General features: G+C 41.5%; 2 protein-coding genes across 4 annotated transcripts in view; one reads left to right on the top strand and one right to left on the bottom strand.

Moving 5' to 3' along the window:
* mtmr7b (myotubularin related protein 7b) overlaps positions 1 to 6347 on the bottom strand; it is a 103868-nt gene extending 97521 nt beyond the window's left edge. Inside the window, exon 1 of the mRNA XM_055635443.1 lies at positions 6135 to 6347. Within this exon, the coding sequence (XP_055491418.1) occupies positions 6135 to 6158 (24 nt within the window). The 5' untranslated portion in view covers positions 6159 to 6347. The remainder of the gene's footprint in view (positions 1 to 6134) is intronic.
* A 9218-nt stretch (positions 6348 to 15565) lies between these two features.
* Positions 15566 to 23438, top strand: part of slc7a2 (solute carrier family 7 member 2) — a 105761-nt gene continuing 97888 nt past the window's right edge. The window contains exon 1 of one of the 3 annotated variants that reach the window (XM_055635422.1): positions 15566 to 15719. Coding sequence is in view for 2 of the 3 variants with exons in the window: in XM_055635405.1 (XP_055491380.1) it covers positions 16298 to 16408 (111 nt within the window). In the remaining variant the exon portion in view is untranslated. Of the gene's footprint in view, positions 15720 to 15900; positions 16409 to 23438 lie in introns of those variants that run through there. The other 2 variants (XM_055635405.1, XM_055635415.1) reach the window with 2 other exon arrangements.

Here is a 23438-nt window from a genome sequence, read left to right as displayed (position 1 = left end):
CTTATGGTTAATGCTCAGCCACCTGCGTTTCAGTGAGAATAAACTCAGCCTATCCTTACTGCTGGAGCTCTCTCCAGGCAATATCCTGATGAATCTTTTCTGCCATCTCTAATGTTATCACAATCTCCTTATAGTGTGGCAACCAGAACCATACATAGTACCCCAAATGCGATCTAACCAATGTCTTGTGCAATGTCTTGTAGACTATTATCTCACTGGTGGCCGATTAGGAAAAGGGGAGATGCAACGAGACCTGGGTGTCATGGTACACCAGTCATTGAAAGTAGGCATGCAGGTGCAACAGGCAGTGAAAAAAAGCGAATGGTATGTTAGCATTCATAGCAAAAGGGTTTGAGTATAGGAGCAGGGAGGTTCTACTGCAGTTGTACAGGGTCTTGGTGAGACCACACCTGGAGTATTGTGTACAGTTTTGGTCTCCAAATCTGAGGAAAGACATTCTTGCCATAGAGGGAGTACAGAGAAGGTTCACCAGACTGATTCCTGGGATGTCAGGGCTTTCATATGAAGAAAGACTGGATAGACTTGGCTTGTACTCACTAGAATTCAGAAGATTGAGGGGGGATCTTATCGAAACTTACAAAATTCTTAGGGGGTTGGACAGGCTAGATGCAGGAAGATTGTTCCCGATGTTGGGGAAGTCCAGGGCAAGGGGTCACAGTTTAAGGATAAAGGGGAAATCCTTTAGGACCGAGATGAGAAAAACATTTTTCACGCAGAGAGTGGTGAGTCTCTGGAACTATCTGCCACAGAAGGTAGTTGAGGCCAGTTCATTGGCTATATTTAAGAGGGAGTTAGATGTGGCCCTTGTGGCTAAAGGGATCTGGGGGTATGGAGAGAAGGCAGGTACAGGATACTGAGTTGGATGATCAGCCATGATCATATTGAATGGCGGTGAAAGCTCAAAGGGCCAAATGGCCTACTCCTGCACCTATTTTTTATGTTTCTATGTTTCTATGCAACGTGACATCTACTCGGGTCTCAACCTATGAATGCAAACCAAATGCATTCTTCATTACCCTATCCACCTGCGTGCCACTTTCAACAAGCTAGAGACAGAGACCCCGAGATCTCTCCATAAATCAATGATCCTAAAGTCCCTGCCATTTACTCTACATGTCCTTCTATAATTTGATTTCTCGTTTAGATTCGTTCCACAGACCACTGCTCCCACCCAACATTCCAGCTGATCTATGTCCAGCTGTATCTGTAAACAACCTTCTTCACTGTCTGTGACTCCACCAATGTTTGTGTCATCTGCAATCCTATTAACCAGATTACCTACTATCTCATCAAATCATTCATATATATTACAAACAACAATCCCTATGGTACACTACTTGCTATGGGCTTGCAGTCAGAAAAACATCCTTCAGTGACTATCCTCTGCCTATCATCCAACCAATTTTGGATCTAGTTTGCCTCAGATCTCTTGTTCCTTAACCTTCTTGATCACTCTACCTTTGTCAAAAGCCTAAAGGGCCTGTCCCACTTTCATGACCTAATTCACAACCTTTTTTTACTCGTGGACATTTTTCATCATGCTAGAAAAACCTACTTGATGCCACGAGTACCTACGACTAGCATCATGGCCTGCTACGACCTACCTACGACCTACCTACGACCTCCTACGACCTCGTGACCACCATGCTGCGAGTTTGAGTCAAGGACAAACTCGCCAGAGGTCGTGAATTAGGTCATGAAAGTGGAACGAGCCTTTTACTAAAGTCTATCACACTGTCTTCATCAATTTTCTCAGTCACCTCCACAAAAAACTCTGCCTGATTTGTGAGACATGATCTCCCCTACTCAAAACCATGCTGACTTCTAATCAGTTCTTGCCTTCCAAGTAAATATAGATCCTAGATAGATCCTATATTTCTAGCATTGAGCTTGCTTTCTTCACTACTGATTCTACTTGTAGATTTTTGGGAATCCTGCACCAGCACTCCCAAATCCCTTTGCACCTCCGATTTCTGGATTCTCACCCCATTTAGAAAATTGTCTATGCCTTTATTCCTACTACCAAAATGCATGACTCCACATTTTGCTACGTTATATTCCAACTGCCACTTCTCTGCCCACTCTCCTAACCTGTCCAGGTCCTTCTGCACAGTCCCTGCTTTCTCTACACTACCTGCCTCTCCAACAGTTTTCGTATCATCTGCAAATAAATGCCACAAAGCTTTCAATCCCCTCACCCAAATCATCAATATACAACATGAAGACTAGCGGCCCCAGCACCGAATTACACTGGTCACTGGCAGCCAACCAGAAATAGCCCCCTTTATTGCCACTCTTTGTCTTCTATCATCCAGCCAACCCATGCAAGTACCTGCCCTTGATACCGTGGGCTCTCATCTTCCTTTGCAGGCTAACTGTGGCACCTTATCAAAGGCTTTCTGAGAATCTATGTAAACAACATCTATTGACTCTCCTTTGCCTGTCCTGCTATTTACTTCTTCAAAGAATTCCAGCAAATTTGGCAAGCGAGACCTCCCCTTCACAAAGCCATGCTGACTTCGGCCTATTTTATCGTGAACTTCAAAGTACTTCGTAACCTCATCCTTTATAATGGACTCTTATCTTATCTTATCAACCATGGAAGTCAGACTATAGTTCCCACTGTTCTGCCTTGGCTCTCTTCTTGTGCAGCAGGGTAATATTGGCAATTTTCCAATCATCTTGGATCTCTCTTGACTGTAGTGATTCTTGAAATATCACTGTCAATGCCTCCATGATCTCCAAAGCCACCTCCTTCAGAACCCTAGGGTGCAGTCCATCTGGTCCAGGTGACCAATCCACCTTCAGTCCTTTCAGCTTCCCAAGCACCTTCTCCCTAGTAATGGCCACTCCACTAACTTTCACCCTCTGACCCTCGTGAATTTCAGGCACGTTACTGGTGTCTTCCACTGCGAAGGCTGATGCAAAATAGTTGTTCAACTATCACTTCTCCTGCATCATTCTCCAATGGTCCAACGTCCACTCTTGCCTCTTTCCTGCTCTTTATATAACTGAATATACTCTTGCTATCCTCTTTTATATTATTGGCTAGCTTACATTTGCGTTTCATCTTTTCTCCCTGTAGTTCCTTTTTAGTTAACCTATGGCTTCTGGCCTCCCACTAATCTTTGCAATGTTATACACCTTCACTTTTAGTTTTATACCGTGCTTGATTTCCCTTGTCAGCCATGGTCGCCTCTTTCTCCCACTAGAATCTTTCATCCTCTTTGCAATGAAAAGATCCTGCATCTTCTGGTTTATTCCCAGAAATTTCTTCCATTGCTGTTCCACCATCACCCCTGCTAGGGTCCCTTTCCAGTCAACCTTGGCCAGCTCCTCCCTCAAGCCTCTGTAGTCCCCTTTGCTCAGCTGCAATACCGGCACATTGAATATCACCTTCTCCCTCTCGAATTGCAGATTAAAGCTTATCATATTGTGGTCGCTACCTCCTAATGGTTCCTTTATCTTGAGTTTCTTTATCACATCTGGTTCATTACATAACAGTAAATCCAGAATTGCCTTTTCCCTGGTAGGCTCCACTACAAGCTGCACTAAGAATCCATCTCAGAGGCACTCTATAAATTCCCTTTCTTGGAGTCCAGTACCAACCTGATTTCCCAGTCTACCTGCATATTGAAATCTCCCATGACCCCCATAGCATTGCCTTTTTTACATGACAATTTTATCTCCTGGTGTAATGTAACTTGTACCCTATTTCCTGGCTACTGTTTGGGGGCCTGTAAATAACTCCCATTAGGTATTGCTACCCTTATAATTTATTAGCTCTATCCACGATGGCTCTACATCTTCTGATCATATGTCACCCCTCACTAAGGACTGAATTTCATTCCTAACCAACAGAGCTACTCCACCCCCTCTGCCCACTATCTGTCATTCCGATATGACATATAACCCTGAAAACTCAGTTCTCAGCTCCGATCCTCTTGCAGCCGGAGTTCATTGTGTCTCCATGGATTTACCAAGTTTCCCATGAAATTCAATGCCATTACAATCACTAAATTCCCGCACATCAACATATTTGAGATCATCATTGATATGAAATGCAATTGGGACAACCACACAAGAAATGCCCTGGCCACTAGACATGGTCAGATGAAGGGTTATCTGAACTGAATGACACACCTTCTGACCTCCTCAAAGTCTACCCATCTCTCACAGGGTGCTGTGGGTTTACAAGTTCCAACCAAGTCACACATGAACATAATTTAGATATGCATCACCATTCATAATAAGCAAGTTGAAATTCTGGAACAGTCCATCCACCAGCATTGTAGGCCTAACTCCTGCAAACATGCCAAAGTAACCCACGACAACTTTTCAAAAGATGGGAGAGAAAATATTGGCGTGGCCTAAAGTTTAAGATTTTTTTCTTTAAAAAATAAATATATATCTTCCTGAATAAAGTCATTCACAAAGATACTTGTACTTTCATTTTTTTAAATACCAGGTGTAAAGTTTTAACAATACTTGCTGCTGCATTTTATTCAAAACTACAACTTTCTGGTCACCAGTTAACATGGGTGATGTCCAAGTGCTTCATGGTGTCACACCATTAATCAAATAAACTAGTAGAGCAAGGTCAAATTATTGAGCTTGCACGAGGTTACATGTGATTGAGCTTCGTGTCCTCAAACGCACTCCCTCCATCTCAGGAAAAGGATCATATTAGAGTAGAGTTTTATGAAATTCTTCTGCACCACCTCTCCTCTCCTCTCCTCTCCCCTCCCCTCCCCTCCAAGGCAATATAAATGAGTTCCAGGAGATTACAGTGATTATGAAGCAAAATGTGTGATATTTCTACTCTTTGTATACATACAAGTTCATGGCAGATATTCCCTCAGCTCCCTTTTGAATGTTTGTGGACTCTGCACTTTCACTATACAATCCAAAAACATCTCACAGTAATAAAAAAAACATATATGGATCAGAAAGAAACTGTGATATCTAATTTACTTCCATGCATTTCCATTTCCAAGTCTGTTGAATTTAACATGACATCACAAGGAATCCAACTAGCCCTTTCATATATTAATACCACAATCAAATCTCCCAAATGTATGTTAATGGAGTAAGAAAATCCAAATCCAAGCTAAATGTGAATGGCATTGCCATTATTTGGCATCATTTTACAATAGATTATAAATGATTAAAGTAGCTGTGTCAAGCAAAAAAAAGGCTGAAAAGACACCATAGAGTTATACCAGCAACCCAGCAAGTGTTAATTAGAATGAAGAGGTACTTGCATCCTTGGCAGCATTACAAAACATACATTCGATAGAAAGTACAAACTGAGAATGATTGAACACACACAATAACACACACAAAATGACGGATCAGGTGTTGTTTCTTTACCAGCTGACTGTGGTACCAGTGGGAACAGAAATGGCTGTTGATATGTTTACATGACATCAAAGCAACTATTCAGAACCCCGATATAAAATGTACCTCACTGTACACATATTTCACCTACTGATGCTGAGGAATAACATTTTTATTTATTTATCAGTATCATTCAAAACTTCCCCTTGTTTCTAACACTTTACCTCCAAATTAGGCAATTACAGATTTTAATTAGAACATTAAAGCCGCTTATTTCAAGGATTATATATAATTAATCAATTTAACGCATTGCCTTCCTCAAAAAAAGCTTTTAAAAAAAACGTCCTTGCCTTGTGACAGGCTTTATCAAATAAATCTAAAGACTTCCCAGTAAAAATCAGTTTCAGATCGAAGGAACAAATTATTATCCAATGGTCTGTGAGAAAACAGGAACAGGAACAGGCCTGTGATTTTATTGGGAATCTAAACTGTACAATCGTTTTCGCTTGAGGGTCTATTAATCCTTCAAAGCTTCTCAAAACATCACATGCTGCTCTTGGAACGGGATTTTGTTATTATCCTTCGAAGAATTTTTTTTAATCCAATATAATTCCACGCATGCACCTGAATGGATAAAAATGGAATTATTTTAAAAAAAAACACATCCAAATCCAAAATGTAACAATTTGCAAGGTCAAAATAATACATGTTAATGTCATCTGTAATAACACGATATCAAAGATGCGAGTGGTATCTTGATCATCTGCCTTTACCTTTGGGGTTCTGATGTACTCCATTCCTTCCCAGCAAAAAAAAAATATGTGTACAATGCAATTGCAGCTCCTATTTATCCGCAGCGAAGCAAAAACGGGACGGACTTCACTGCAAAGATTATGCTTATTTTCCTAGACCGACACTAAGACAAATGTCTTAGTTTTTTCCATCAATGAATGGATGCTCCTGATGCTGCTGCAGCCGAGGTTGCACTCACCCAACAAGCTCTGCGCATTGGTTTCCTCCGGGTCCTAGCGCACACCGCTCACATTCTTGACATCTTAATTCGGTTTATTCTCTTGTAAAATGGAACCACGGAACAGATTGATTCTAATTTATGTTTTGGAGTTTGCATAATTTTACTCCAATTACTATGTTACTGTGGTTTGTTAACCTTTAGGAGAAACTCACAAAGATAAATATAACAAACGGAACAGGTGCAGGTCAGTGATGTGTAGGAAGGAACTGCAGATGGTGACAAACACCGAAGACAGACACAGAATGCTGGAGGAACTCAGTGGGACAGGCAGCGTCTGAAAGTCTGAAGAAGTGTCCCGACCGGAAACGTCGCCCATTCCTTCTCTCCAGAGATGCTACCTGTCCCACGGAGTTATTCCAGCAGGTTTGTCTATCAACAAGTATAAGTTATTTGGCCCTTCTCATGTCTGATCATTAACCTTAAGTACCATTTTCTTGCGATCTCTCTATTCCCTTTGATGTTTCTTTTGTCGGAAAGTTGTATTTCCCTCCTTAAAAATGTTTAGCAATCCTCTGTGATAGCCAATTTCATATGTTCATTGCCAATGAATAAATACATTTCTTCTCAACTCTGCACAAGAGTTCTTCCCTTTAGACTGGGACTCTGGATCCTTCATTTTAGAAACCCCAAGCAGGGGAAATATTCTCCCCAAATCCAATCCATCTATTGCTGTCAACATTTTGTAAGCTGCAATTAGGTCTCCCCTCACTCTTCCAAGCTTTAGTAAAAACAAACCTAATGGAAGTAATCTCTCCTTATTTGGCAGTCCCAACTCCTAAAAAATCTGACCTTTCCCATATTCTATCTTTGATAAATATATCCTTTCTCAGTAAGATGGTTTGAGTACCGGGGCAAGGATGTCTTGCTAGCTAGCTAAGAAGAGCCAAAATGTATGAATGCTCCAAGTCTGATCTGACCAGGGTCCTGGATCATAGCATCAGGGCTTCTGGCCACTGTACTCCAATCTTATTGCCATGAATGCCAATGGACCACTTGCAGTATAATGTGGATAAATGTGAGGTTGTCCATTTTGGTTGCAAAAACAGGAAAGCAGACTATTATCTAAATGGTGGCCGATTAGGAAAAGGGGAGATGCAGCGAGACCTGGGTGTCATGGTACACCAGTCATTGAAAGTAGGCATGCAGGTGCAGCAGGCAGTGAAGAAAGCAAATGGTATGTTAGCATTCATAGCAAAAGGATTTGAGTATAGGAGCAGTGAGGTTCTACTGTAGTTGTACAGGGTCTTGGTGAGACCACACCTGGAGTATTGCGTACAGTTTTGGTCTCCAAATCTGAGGAAGGACATTATTGCCATAGAGGGAGTGGAGAGAAGGTTCACCAGACTGATTCCTGTGATGTCAGGACTGTCTTATGAAGAAAGACTGGATAGACTTGGTTTATACTCTCTAGAATTTAGGAGATTGAAAGGGGATCTTATAGAAACTTACAAAATTCTTAAGGGGTTGGACAGGCTAGGTGCAGGAAGATTGTTCCCGATGTTAGGGAAGTCCTGGACAAGGGGTCACAGCTTAAGGATAAGGGGGAAATCCTTTAAAACCGAGATGAGAAAAACTTTTTTCACACAGAGAGTGGTGAATCTCTGGAACTCTCTGCCACAGTTGAGGCCAGTTTATTGGCTATATTTAAGAGGGATAAAGATGTGGCCCTTGTGGCTAAAGTGATCAGAGGGTATGGAGAGAAGGCAGGTATGGGATACTGAGTTGAATGATCAGCCATGATTATATTGAATGGCGGTGCAGGCTTGAAGGGCCGAATGGCCTACTCCTGCACCTAATTTCTATGTTTCTATGTTTCTATGTTTGCCTTCTTAACTGCTTGTTTCACCTCCATGATTATTTTCAGACAGATGAACATCTCTTTGAATATGAAGACCCCTTAATAATATGCTGCATTACTATTTGTCCTGCCAAAGTGGATAACTTCACATGTATTCATATTGTACTGCATGTGCCATGTTTTTGCCACTTGAGCAGTCTATCTAAGTCTTGAGACCTCTTTGCATCCTCCTCCCCATTTATAATCTCACACAGTTTATTGTCATTGGAAGGCTTCAATATAATATAATTTGGTTCACATCCAAATAATTGGTACATAATGAATAGATTGAGGTCCAAGCACTGATTATTGTAGTCCTACCTGTTAGCATCTGCCACAAAGTAAAAAATGCATTAATACCTGCAATCTGTTTCCCGTTTAACAAAAAATTTTCATGACATTCAATACTAGCATCTTAATTTGTCACACTATCCTTTTTATTTGGGACTTTGTCAAAAGTTTTCTAAAAATCCAACTACATAATATCTACTAGCTCTCCCATATTTATTCTATTTCTATTTATTCACAAGAAACTCCAGTGAGTTTTGTCAAATGCAAATTCCCTTTCAGAAATCCATGTTGGCTAATCCCATTGATATTTTCCAAGTTTCTTGTGAACAATTCTTTATAATAGCCTCCACCAATTTCTGAAGTACAAATATGAGATTAATCCCTGTTTCATCTTCCATTTTAAAATTGTTTACCATCATCTCATCATCTATCTACCATTTATCACAGTTTAAGAATAAGGAGTAAGCCATTTAGAACGGAGACGAGGAAACACTTTTTCTCACAGAGAGTGGTGAGTGTGGAATTCTCTGCCTCAGAGGGTGGTGGAGGCAGGTTCTCTGGATACTTTCAAGAGAGCCCTAGATAGGCTTAGAAATAGACTCTAGATAGACTTAAAAATAGTGAAATCGGGAGAAATGGGGAGAGGGCAGGAACGGGGTACTGATTGGGGATGATCAGCCATGATCACATTGAATGGCGGTGCTGGCTCGAAGAGCCGAATGGCCTACTGCTGCTCCTATTGTCTATTGTCTAGAGGGGGAAGATGTGAGTGATGGTGGGATTATTGGTAAATTAACTGTACTCTTTCCTTGGAGTCAGAAAATTGTGGGGTCCTCACCATGAAAATTTGAAAACAATATCCGAGACATATTTAGAGTGGAACGAGGAAGTGCTACATCATTGGATACATTGTCTTTAAGGTGAGATTTCAAGCCCTCTCTGCCTACCAGATCGATGTGAAATATCATCTGTGCTATTTTGAACAATAATTGCTATCAATCAATTATCAATAAGACTTTCCAGGTGCGACAGAGGTTCACCTGCACCTCCTCCAACCTGATCTACTGCACCCGCTGCTCTAGGTGTCAGCTGCTCTACATCGGTGAGACCAAGCATAGGCTTGGCGATCGCTTCGCCAAACACCTCCGCTCGGTTCGCAATAACCAACCTGATCTCCTGGTGGCTCAGCACTTCGACTCCCCCTCCCATTCCAAATCCGACCTTTCTGTCCTCGGCCTCCTCCATGGCCAGAGTGCGGGCCATCGTAAATTGGAGGAGCAGCACCTCATATTTCGCTTGGGCAGTTTGCACCCCAGCGGTATGAACATTGACTTCTCTAATTTCAGGTAGTCCTTTCATTCTCCACCCTTTCTCAGCTCTCCCTCAGAGCACTGGCTCCTTCCCTTCCTTTCTCCCCCCCCCCCCCCCTCACATCAGTCTGAAGAAGGGTTTCGGCCCGAAATGTTGCCTATTTCCTTCGCTCCATAGATGCTTCCTCACCCGCTGAGTTTCTCCAGCATTTTTGTCTACCATCAATAAGACAAGGTATCTGATTGCTATTACATTGTTTATTTGTGGAGACTGTAATGAGTAAATTGCAATTCTTGTCGCACTGGCTACAGAAGTACTTAATTGGCCATCTCTAATTGCCTTTAAGAAGGTGAACCATCTTTTGAACTGCTGCAATCCTTCTAGTGAAATAACTTCTGCAGTGATGTTGTCAAAGGAATTCCAGGATTTAAATCCAGTGACAATGAAGGAATGACAATATATTTCCAAAGTAGAAAGCCTTGGACAGCAACCTGCAGATGGTGGTGTCCCCATGAGGTATCATCAGAGTGGTCCAGGCGAGTAACTGTATCAACTTTATAGATGGCATGGTCCTTATACTAGTGCATCAGTGGTGGAGGGAATGAATGTATAGGATGCTTGACTGGAGGCCAATCAAGCAACCAGTTTTGCCTGGATGATGTAGAAACAAAGAACTGCAGACGCTGGTTCATACCAACAATAGACACGAAGTGCTGGAGTAACTAAGTGGCTTAGGCAGCATTTCTAGAGAAAAAAGATGGGTGATGTTTTGGGTCGGGATCCTTCTTCATTCTATGTTTTAATGGACACTATACAAAAGAAGTGGGCAGGAAAGCCAATCTGAAGAAGGGTTCCAACCCGAAACAATACCTATCCTTTTTCTCCAGAGAAGCTGCCTTACCCACTGAGTTACTCCAGCACTTTGATACTTTCTTGGTAAAAAAGTTCCCGGGTGATGTTCAGCTTCTTAAGTTGCTGGAACTGCATGCATCTGGGCAAGTGGTGTCGTACGTATAGAGTTTGTATTTTATCCCTGTGATTTTATGGGTTTCCTCTGGGTGCTACAGTTTTCTCCCACATTCCATAGATAAGCAGGTTGGTAGGTTAATTAACTGTTGTAGATTACCTATAGTTTATCAATAAATAGTAAAAATTAGGGGTGAGTTGAGGGCAATATGAAGAGAATTTGTGTAGGATTAGTGTGAAAAGATTAACAGAGTGAACTAAAATGCTAGGTTGGCTCTTGATTATGATGCATGCAATTACAATTTAGGTTGATCAAATATGTTGTTGTACATGATAAACCAGGGAACACATTTCTTCTCTACTCTGTGAGCTATTATTTTGTGGTTGTTCGTACCCGTTCCAGGTTCAGCCTATTCCATTGTTCCTCGTTTTGGGACTTTTTTTCTACCTTGCTTCCATTTTATTGGGAGATGGTAGATAGTGGGGAATAACCAAGAAAGCAACCTCTAATCTGGAGAGGATGTCAATCACTCAATCAATCAATCAATCAATCAATCAAATACTTTATTGTCATTCAAAAATACACCAACAAATGCAAGTCTGAATAAAATGTCGTTGCATCTGGCTCACCGTGCAACGTAAAATAACAAAAGGATACAATACTGACAGCAGATGGTTCTATTCACTATTTGGATTAAAATAAACACAAATATATAACAAATATAAATGTATTTCATTAAATGTAAGGAGTGCAGAACAAAATAAAACAATTAAAGCTGCAGAGCTTTAGCATCTACATTAAACATAAACATTTTATATGAAGCATGAAAATCTATTGAATAAAGTCCTCAAATGCAGTAAGGTGAGTATAAACTCTTCCAAGTTATATCATTTCAAACTTAGTCGAACGAATTGATTGGCAACAATTTAATTTGTTGAACATGTTCCAGCATGAAAGGAGACAAACATCTGGGGTAATTCCAAGAAATCCTCTTCCTCAGCACCCCTGCCAATTTGATTCACCCAATCTATATGTAGATTGAATTCACCCATTATAACTGTTTTGTGTTTGTCGCACGCATTTCTAATTTCCTGTTTGATACCATCTCCAACTTCACTACTACTGTTAGGTGGCCTGTACACAACACCCACCAGTGTTTCTGCCCCCTTAGGCACTCTTTTTCGATACTCTCACCTATCCATGTTTCCTGAGATGTTACCTGACTGGGTGTGTAATTACAGCATTTTGTGTCATTTTGTGTATGAACCAGCATCTGCAATTCTTTGTTTCTTCATGTTGCAGCATGCCTTTTTCGTTTGCACTATTCCATTTTGGATCTCAGGCAATCTATTTTGAATTGTATTCATTTTCAATTACTCATGATCTTGCACCATAATTAAATAAAGAAATTGGAATTTAAGGGAAACAATGGCTTAGAAACTAATTGTATTCATTTTCCTGGGTTATGGGCTAATAGACAGGTTGTGCCCTTTCTTGTGCATAAGAAAGGTGGCAAAAATTCATGACTAAGCTGAATTTTAATAACAGGATAGTAAACATCCGTGGCTTTCCAGCTTTCAATCAGGCAATTGAACTGTCCTCTCACCAGCTGTAGTGCAGCCCTGATCTCTCATCTACTTCATTGGAGACCTTTGAAATATCTTTACATTACATTTTATCAGACTCTATCTTGCACTAAATGTTGTACCCTTTATCTGCACACTGTGGACGGCTTGAGACGGTACATATATAGGCTTTTCTTTGACTGGATAATGCACAACAGAAAGCTTTTCACTGTACCTTGGTACATGTGACAAGAATAAACTAAACTAAACTTGTGTGATGGAAGGAGTAAAACAATTCATGGTAAATAATTGATTGCTGTAAGTACATAGAAAACGTACAATAGATTAAAATTAGAGCAGCCTCCTAGAAACATAGAAACATAGGAAATTAGGTGCAGGAGTAGGCCATTCGGCCCTTCGAGCCTGCACCGCCATTCAATCTGATCATGGCTGATCATCCAACTCAGTATCCCGTACCTGCCTTCTCTCCATACCCCCTGATCCCCTTAGCCACAAGGGCCACATCTAACTCCCTCTTAAATATAGCCAATGAACTGGCCTCAACTACCCTCTGTGGCAGAGAGTTCCAGAGATTCACCACTCTCTGTGTGAAAAAAGTTATTCTCATCTCGGTTTTAAAGGATTTCCCCCTTATCCTTAAGCTGTGACCCCTTGTCCTGGAATACTTTAGCAAATTATTGTCTTAGCAATACTTTGCAAAAGTCATTTCAATAGACAATAGTTACAGGAGTAGGCCAATCGACCCTTCGAGCCAGCACCGCCATTCAATGTGATCATGGCTGATCATCCATGATCATCCACAATCAGTACCCAGTTTCTGCCTTCTCTCCATATCCCTTAACTCCACTATCGCTAAGAGCTCTATCTAACTCTCTCTTGAAAGCATCCAGAGAACCAGCCTCCACCGCCCTCTGAGGCAGAGAATTCCACACACTCACAACTCTCTGTGTGAAAAAAAATTTCCTCATCTCCGTTCTAAATGGCTTACCACTTATTCTTAAACTATGGTCCCTGGTTCTGGACTCTCCCAAAATTGGGAACATGTTTCCTGCCTCTAGTGTGTCCAACCCCTTAATAATCTTATATGTTTCAATAAGATCTCCTCTCATCCTTCTAAATTCTAGAGTCTACATGCCCAGCCGCTCCAGTCTATCAACATATGACAGTCCCGCCATCCCGGGAATTAACCTCGTGAACCTACACAGCACTCCCTCAATAGCAAGAATTCCCTTTCTAAAAATTGTAAATTGTCCTCTGTACAAATGATACATGCATACTTTAGGTTTCTTTCTCTTCTCAGGAGGCATATTGTTTAATTCATGGTGAGTTTGTGGCCTCTTGACCTCTCACTATTTTTGTCATCAGCAATCCATTAAATGGAGGATGATCAAGATGGGCCAGAATTGGCAGAGCAGTCTTATCCTGGAACCATAGACTCAACCACAGAAGATTCAGACTGTCTCTTTAATACAGGTCAGCCACAAACTGCCTGTGGGTTACTTCCCTTTTGTTCTTTTTCTTTCTCTTTTCAGCTTTGAGGGCAGTGGATTTCTTCTCAGTTTGGCCACATCTTGATGGAAGTTGTGGAGCCATTGTTGCCACTTGATGGCTTGCTCCTGTCAGCTTAGTTATATCTATTTGCTTGTTTATGTTTCTTGATTTCTACAATCAGTGTAAACATGTTGCAACAGTTTTCCAAAGGAGAATTCTGCATGTTGGATTCAACACTTAATCTGACATTCAAGGTGAGCATTTTCAGAAAGCTGGCTATTGAGGTAACAGAAGAACATAATTGTCATCAATGTCTGTTCCCCAACAGTGATGTTTGGAATAAGTAAAACCCAAATCTGATATAACGCCCAAGTCTTCTTGATGTCAAGTGAAGATTTTAGATTATGTTAAGCTGATGCAAAAATATCAGATAGGGACTAAAATCATTCTTCCTTTGTGTAAGGATGGTACAGTCTTTGGCACATGAATATGTGACTTTCAGTAATCATCAGTAATGAATGCCCCCCTGGGAAATGCAGATGTTCTGCCTTGGGTGATAACTTTGGTGTGGTTGTCTTTTTTGAGGGTTAAAATGACCGCGAGGAAGTTGCTATGTACAATAGTGAGTTTGTGACCCTGTACAGCTCTATAGTATGTATTGCATGTAGATTTTGATGGCATTATGATTCCAGTTTTATAGAATCACTGCAATGTGATAAATTATCTCCACAAGCCACGAAGTAATATACAATAATTTAACTTGAACGACTGACTTTGAAGATCTTTCTATAGGCTAGTCTTGCATTTCCAGCTTGCTTGTTTTGGCTGACCAGGTTAGTGTGTACTTTGAAAATCACACTCGTTTCTGTTTTTCAAAACACATCGTGCTGGAGGAAATAAGCCCCGACCAAAAGAAGGGTCTCGCCTCTCCCGAAACGTCACCCATTCCTTCTCTCCAGAGATGCTGCAATGCCCCGCCGAGTTTCTCCAGCTTTTTGTGTCTACACACAGGATTATAATGGAAGAACCAGGGACATTGTTAGCCATTTCCTCCACATATGTCGCTGACCCGCTAAATTTCTCCAACGCGTTTGTGTTTTGACCAGGGTTCCAGCATCTGCAGTTTCTTGTGTCTTCGTTTTAAGTTTTTTTAAAGGACGCACCGTACAAAAGTGGGAAGCGGAGCCAGTCCGAAAAGTTCGGAGCCGAAACGTCGCCTATCCAGGCTCTCTGTCCCGCTGAGTTACTCCAGCTTTTTATGTTTATCTTCGGTTTAAACCAGCATTTGCAGTTGCTTCCTTCACACGTCGCTTATCCATGCTCTCTACATGTTCTGCCTGACCCAATGAGTTACTCCAGCATTGTGTGTGTGTGTGTGTGTGTGCGTGTGTGTGTGCGTGTGTGTGTGTTTCTTTTTGCTTTTAGGGCCAATAACATTCAGTTTTGGCTTGGGGGGGGGGGGGGGGGGTGGGGGTAGGGGGCTTAGATCATAATAATCCAACAAATAAATTCGCCCTTGGAAAGGTGGAGACTTTATTTTTGTTAACTAAGCACCGCCACACACGGATAACGTGTGTTTTCAGGTCGGGTTGAGCAGTGGGTTTGCGATCGCCCTCCCCCGGGAGCGAGCGTGCGGGGCCGCGCCTGGGGGGGTCGCGCGCCTGCGGTCCCGGGGCGGCGGCGGCGGCGGCGGGGAGAGTGTGCACGTGGCCTAGCTCCCCGACTTATATCTGGCAGCGAGCGCACTGTCGGCCAAACATTTTTGCTGCCGATCGTGGACACTCGCCGAGCGCTGCAACGCTACAGCCCGCTGCACGCCTGTGACTCGCTTCTTTGCTGCAGGTGACACTTTTACTTTAAAAAAAATAGAAACTGCATGGAGATGCTGCGCATAAAGGCAATCGGGTGGCTTTATTCTTGTTTACAAATAGAGCATTTTTCCCCAAATACCTCTAGATTACTTGGTGAGGGAAGTGTGACTTTGGTGAGTGCCGAGCCCTCCAGAGACAAGAGTGTATGTTTATGTTTAGCTGTAATACGTCTGGCACTGCTGTTCGAAAGCGAGCTGTGTGACAGTGGGTCATTACACTCAGTACTTACTGTACTGGGGTTAGGGTGACGACGAATGCATTTCAAGCCAGTTTAGTTCACTTTTATCACACAGGTAACTCGTCGCATAATAAAAGTCCGCGATTTTCATAAATGGCCATCGTGCTGCAACTGAAACCTTGAATGCAGCGAGCTCGTGTACAGTGCATCCAAAGGAATTAATTCGATTATTTTTACATTGCCCAGGGGCGACGCGACATGTTCGTCCCAAATTTCACATTCAAGTGTGTTCATGTGTTGTTTAAAAAAAAGTTTCCGGCTCTTTTCTCCTACCTTGTTGTTCCCCTCGAATACTAATTTGTGATTGGCAGATGTGGGTGGGAGGTAGAGAATACTTTTTTTCTGAGTCTGCACTAGCTCAGAAAACTAAGCAAGGGCCCATAGGAAGTACTCATTCCTCTCATTTCTTCCCGGAGAATACTGTAAGTAAAAGCATCGATCTTTTATCAGGATAAGGACTGGCGGGGGGAGAGAAAAAATGAGACAATTGGAATTGTGCATCACATCATGCACACTCTTGGCCAATTTCAAGTGTTTCTGTTCTGATGTTAAGGTGAGCAGCCGATGGAATATGCCAGCCCACTGGCTATTTATCCCAACAGTGGGGCTTTAAACCCCAGCTTCAAGTTGGCAAACAGACTTTTCAGTGCACCCATTTTATTTAATCAGTATGGTTGTCTCAAGTTTAGAATGGACATGAGGAGGAGTTTCTTTAGCCAGGGAGGGTGGTGAATCTGTGAAATTTATTGTTACAGATGGCTGTGGAGCCCACGGTATTTTTGATAGGGTAGACAGGGTAATTTGTACGGAGTCAAAGGTTATGGGGCAAAGACAGGAGAATGAGGTTGAGGGGAGAAAACAGATCAGCCATGATCAAATGGTGGAGCAGGCTTGATGGGCCGAATGGCCTAATTCCACTCCTATGTCTTATGGTCATTAGCTGTGGCAGCAACTTGGGGAAACCGTTCACAGTGCTTTGCCCTCTTCAGTTTCATAGCTATGTCAAAACAAAACATGACAAGATCTCAAAGTCCATTTCATCATTCAAGGGAATGTTATTGTCACATGTATCTAGGCACAGTGAAATGCCATAACCAGAATGTTTAATAAGCACAGGAAAAGTGATAAGCTAACAAAACATAACTGCCTATAAATAGTGCAGTACAAGGATCATACAGTAACAGATTTGGGAGCCAGAGATTTCTATGAAGTAAGTTACATGTTATAAATAATGTAACTTACAATGTACAGTCATTGTTATTCACTTTACTTTTTCAAGTATCAATTCTGCTGTGTATTATCTGTATTTGTGCAGTTTAGTTTGTTCAGTTGTCCTTTCAAATTGTATCTTTGCTGAAACAGGGTGTTTGTTAAACATGGAAATGTAGTTGTAATATCTGCAGTGTTTACAAACGTATTAACAGTTTCACGTGTGCTGCCTGTAAGACCACCAGTGAGGTTGTGCTTTGAGCATAAGCATAAAATAATTAATACAACTTTATTTCAATGTAGTTTATTTTCTTAAAGGTATTCCCAACTTTAAAACATGGAATGTTGTTGATCTTTGGTAATGTCAGGATGGTTCTAGTGAGAAAGTTAAAACACTACAATTCTGGAAATCGGAAAAAAACGGAAATGCTGAAAACATTCAGCAGATCAAGCAGCAGCTATGAAAAGAATGAGTTAATGTTTCAGGTTGAAGATGCCTGACGAGTATTTGATCTGAAACATTAACTGTTTCGCTTTCCACAGATGGGTTCTGACTTGCTGAATGGGTTCAGCATTTTCTAGTTTAGAGAGTATGATTTCCTTCTACATAGTTCATCGAACATGGAACAGTACAATACAGGAACATGTCCCTTGGCCCACAATGTCTTTGTCGAACATGATGCCAAGTTAAATTCCTCTGCTTGCGTGTCAACCAAATCCCTGCATATCCATACGCCTAGCAAAAAGCCTTTTAAACACTACTATTGTATCTGTTTCCACCACTATCCCTGACAGCACATTTCAGGCACCAATCACTATTTGTTATATTTTGTTTTAAATGTTTCACTCATGTTTAAACTCCCCCTCTGACCTTGAAGTTATTCCCTTCAGTGCATGACATTTCCACCTTTTAGGGGCTGGGGGATGAAGGGTTTATGACTATCCTATCTGTGCCTCTCATAGTTTTATATACTCTTATCGGGTCTCCCCTCAACTTCTGACGCTCCAAAGAAAACAAAACCATTTTGTCCAAACTCTCCTTGAAGCAAATACCCTCTAATCCAGACAGTATTCTGTTAAACATCTTCAGCACACTCACTAACGTCCTCAATCATCTCTGCAATGGGGTGACCAGAAATGCACACAAAGCTGCTCTTCATAGGAGAAGCATATCCACTGAAATACATCTGGTTTGCGTATCTCCTGGGTCAGGCTCATCACACTCTTCATTATACTTTAACAGTGTTTGTGACCAGTATGGATGGAGTGCAGTTGTTAAAATGTGTACTTGCATTAAATGGCGTGGCAATAGTGTTCTCTAGTATTTTTTGTAAAGTATCTGGCACAGAAAATGGCCACTTATCTCAATCTGTCAATACTGGTGTTTTAACAGTCTTCTTCTTCTTCTTCTTGCGTATGGCGTGCACAGCCTAAAGTTGTAGGACAACTTATTCTATTTGATCTGATTGTGCACACCGGGTTGATTGCATTTGTCGAAAAAGGGCGGCAGACCACGTGAAGGTTGCAATCTCCCACCCCGTGTTTAACAGTCCAGTCAAGGTGTCTCATTTGTTTACTGATTTTTTTTTTTACCAATTTAGTAGGCGTCAATGATTTTCCATCTTCCAGTCTTTTCCTTTCTCCACAAAATTTAGATTTTGCTCAATTGGCTGTTATGAAAATGAGATTCCAACTGGGGCATCAATCTTTAAGTCCAATCCTCGGCATGCATTCAAGCATGAACACTTTCTGACCAAGCTTCCTCTGAGGCACCATTTCCTCTTTGCCCAAATAAAATACTGTTAATGCCAGCATAATCAACTTCATTCTTTTAAAACACTTCAAAGAATGCGGAAATTCAGGCACCTCTCAAGTCTACACGGTGGTGTTGCAGGTAGTGCAGCTGCCTCGGCTTCAGCAACCCACATCTTATTCTACCTCTGGTGCCGCCTTGAGTTAGCATGTTCTGTGGCTACATGGGCTTTGTCTGGGTCCACTGCTTTCTTTCCATATCTCAATGATATGCTGGGTGTTGGGCGATTCTGGCTACTGTAAATTGCTCCAAGTGTAGGTGGGTACCAAGAGAAAATGGCATGTGTTAATCATCATGCGAGGGAGAGTAGGGGCAGGGAAATAAGTGGTGGAATGGGATTGCTCTGAGATTCAGTGGGCTGTATAATCTCCGATGTCATAATGAAACATAAAATTATAGCAGCACAAACTAATTGTTCTTATTGCTATTCTACTGGTTTCCATCGGCATGCAAATTATTTTTCACTTTTACATCCTTATCACTTTTTAATTCCTTGCAATAAATAATTTGAAGCCATACTTCCTGGATCACAGCCTACTCCTCAATTGGGTTAATTGGTCATTTTCACTCCTTTCATCTGTTAGGCGATATATGACTGTTCTGAACCACTTCAGCTTGCCGCTTGCCTTTCTGCTTTGAAGGCTCCCTTTAAATTTGTCATTGATCATGCCAACGGCCTTTTCCTTCATCACTGTAAATGCTTTTACTTTCTCCTTGATGGTTATCTCTCCACCCACTCAACTGCTTGGCACAAATATTTCTATGTTAGTCTAATATAAACATAAATTTAGCTGTGTCATTCCACGGTCCTATCTGAACACAGCCTAGGAACCAATTCTTCTTGTTCTGCCTGACTACTATCACACTTGGGGCCACATTTACTCTACAAGCTGCGTCAAGAAGCACCCATCAGCGTTTATTGTAAAAACAGACTTTTATCGTACTTTTTGTCCATGATCTCAGTTGTTCACGAGTGGCAATTGCTATTTAATACAAACTGACCATACATTTAGCCTGGGGTTTCAGAGAAACCTCAGAACGATTTCTTGCCCAAGTTTGCACAGTGCCATGCCATTGGGTATCTAAATGTGACATGTGTAAGGAAGAGTTTATACTATCATTTATGTTTTGTGATATTGTTACTCGTATAGATATTAGAATACGGGACATGCCCAGGTTTGCACTTTACAATGCATATATTGGTAGAACAAAAAACCTTCTTAATCTGCGTGGCATAGCAAGGCTGACATATTAAAGAAATGCAGGTGTATTCTTTTTAGTTACAAGGCTTTAATTTAAAAAAAATTGTAAAGGCATTTGTTAAGAGGAAATCTATAAAGCAGGAATTATACAAATACAAGTTATATTATTGTAATTAGAAAGCACAAATGTGTGTCAAACAGTACAGGCAGCCCAGCTTGTCCATGCCAACCAAGATGCCCCAATTAGCCCTGTTGTGGGTTTCCCGTTTAAAAAGACAACACTGGCTAGTTTCATTTGCCAGATTTTTTTCTTACTCATTTACCCTCCTTATGTCCTCTTCACAACTACCTGTCTTTGTGTCATCGATATATTGAGCTATCATACACTTCATATCTTCTTCCAAGTCATTTGTGTATATTGTATATATAAAAAAACAAATGACACAACGCTGATCCCAGCATCACAGTATTTTTATGTCATGCCAACAAGAGAATCTGGCAAATGTGGGAAAATAAGAAAGGATCAAATTGCCTTGCAAAACACCAAAGAAGCATATTATTTAAGTAGTGAGGGTTTGGATAGTTCTGAGGCGTGGCAGGATCTGAATATGTTGTAACTTGCGTCACAGAAGCCTTCATGTGTTTGATACCTCTAGATATTAACTGCTTTGCTCCACAGTTGAGGAGCAACTCCATAGAATTGTGATTGTTTTTCTTTTATTGCCAATAGGAGACTGCAAATAAACTAGGCTTTAACAATATTGCAGGGTTGGTTTAGACTGGCTGAAACCAGTTTTAAGAAACTGACGGAGCTCCCATATAGGGAGGCGTAGCAATGAGTTAGTAAATGCCACAGTGTTAAAACAATCAGAAAATGTTGATTTTAAATATTGATAGGGAATCAACAGAAAGAAAGGGGAGGTAGCATTTGGGGAGAGCAGGAAATACAACTAGTAATTGCATGCTTTTCCGTTGTCTTCGTATTTAGTTTCATTTTTTAGTTTAGAGATACAGTGCGGAAGCAGGCCCTTCGGCCCACTGGGTCTGCACCGACCAGCGATCCCCGCATATTAACACTATCCTAAACCCTCAAGGGACATTTTTTACATTTACCAAGCCAATGAACCTACATACCTGTACATCTTTGAAGTGTGGGAGAAAACTGGAGCTCCTGGAGAATACCCACGCAGGCCACTGGGAGAACATACAGACATTACCCATGTACGGGATCGAACATGGGTCTCTGGCGCTGTGAGGCAGCAACTCTACCGTTGAGCCATCATGTTGCCCTGAATAAAAGGTTTTGAATGCCACCACTGGACTCAAAGTGTCATTAAAAATTCAATGATCTAACAATAGTACAGCTTTTTTTTAAAATGTTTTCACAAGGCCCACTTTGCTGGTTTATTGGAAACATTCACAGCAATAATTGAACAACTGTCATTTTTTTAAGATTTTTTGTTTTTATTTCATATTTCCATCGTTTACAGTTTTAAAATAATTGTTATTCTCCACATCTTGCAGTCGTGTTTGGAAAGTTTTAAATGTATTTGTAAACCACCGGCATGCAGTTTCCACACGTATATAATTACATGTGTGTTGTAATTTGTCAATAACTGGAAAGATTTAAAATTGTGTCCATTATCTGCAAAAAACTGAACATCTAAGCTGCTTCCCTTTGATGTGTTCCTATTTAAGAATACCACTGCCTGTAAAGATCAGTCTGCAAATTGTCTAAAGTAGCTTCAGACAAATAGATAGAGTTTTAATAGACACATTGAAGGATATGTGCACGAGTACTGCACTCATTAATTTTTAGCCAACAGCATGGGCATTGTATTCCAGATCTTAATGTCCATGCATGTCCAACCTGTCATAACGGAGGTTCTGTAGGCTATATGAAAACTATGTTGTATAGCCAAATTTATAGGCTCTAATCTTCACTTCTGTGCTTGGGGGAAAAAATAATTAGCAATTCTTTGAATTTGGTTACAGTATGGCCGTGGGATAGAGTAGAGGTTATTTGTAATTGAGAATTTTGTTGTTGATTTTTAAGGGATGTGGGATTTGCAGTAAAACCAGCATTTAACTGCCCATCCCACAATATACCCACAATGCTATTTGGGAGGGAGTTCCCGGATTTTGATCAGCAGTGAAGGAGTGACCTTCAAGTGAAGATGGTGTGTGGATGAAGAGGTTGACAGTATTTATGACATGCCTATTTTAATGTTTCCATCAATTATTCTGATCTACCTCACTGGATTTACTGTAAATGTTTTTCACTTCGCAGCGACCACTGACTGTAGATCAAAAGCCAAGGCACGTGGGCACCAAGTGTCACTACCTGCTGAGGTTAGAAACATAGAAAGTTAGAAACATAGAAAATAGGTGCAGGAGTAGGCCATTCGGCCACCTTTCAATATGATCATGGCTGACCATCCAACTCAGTATCCTGTACCTACCTGCCTTCTCTCCATACCCCCCTGATCCCTTTAGCCACAAGAGCCACATCCAACTCCCTCTTAAATATAGCCAATGAACTGGCCTCAACTACCTTCTGTGGCAGAGAATTCCAGAGATTCACCATTCTCTGTGTGAAAAATGGTTTTCTCATCTCGGTCCTAAAGGATTTCCCCTCTATCCTCAAACTGTGACCCCTTGTCCTGGACTTCCCCAACATCGGGAACAATCTTCCTGCATCTAGCCTGTCCAACCCCTTAAGAATTTTGTAAGTTTCAATAAGATACCCCCTCACTGTCCGATTACTAGCGAGTACAAGCCGAGTCTATCCAGTCTTTCTTCATATGAAAGTCCTGACATCCCAGGAATCAGTCTGGCGAACCTTCTCTGTTATCCCTCTATGGCAAGGTTCTACCTGTCCCCAGTGTTGTGAATGATGGGCCTGGCGCAGATGCCACGCAATGTGCCAGTCAGCTGGACATTGCCGCCCCATCTGTCATTTGTGGAAAGGTTCTTCAACACCTTTAACAACAAGTTCATCGGGCAGTGGTCAGCACGAAAAACGTCCTGCAGGCACTGCGGGGAAATGACTCCATGGATCCTGTGGCGTGGTTCCCAGAGCAGACTGCCCAGCTTGTCTGGTGAAATACCTCATCACCGCAACTCACCAACAAGCACCAAGACCTGGCTTGGCTGGCGGTGAGGGGAGCCCTCCCAGTCAGATCCTTCCTACACCGTCGGAACCTCACTACCAGCGCACGCTGCCCT

The sequence above is a fragment of the Leucoraja erinacea genome, chromosome 1 (genome assembly GCF_028641065.1).
Source record: "Leucoraja erinacea ecotype New England chromosome 1, Leri_hhj_1, whole genome shotgun sequence".
NCBI classification, from domain to species: domain Eukaryota; kingdom Metazoa; phylum Chordata; class Chondrichthyes; order Rajiformes; family Rajidae; genus Leucoraja; species Leucoraja erinaceus.
Note: the sequence above shows the minus strand (reverse complement) of the source record. Positions and strands in the feature narration are given on the sequence as shown.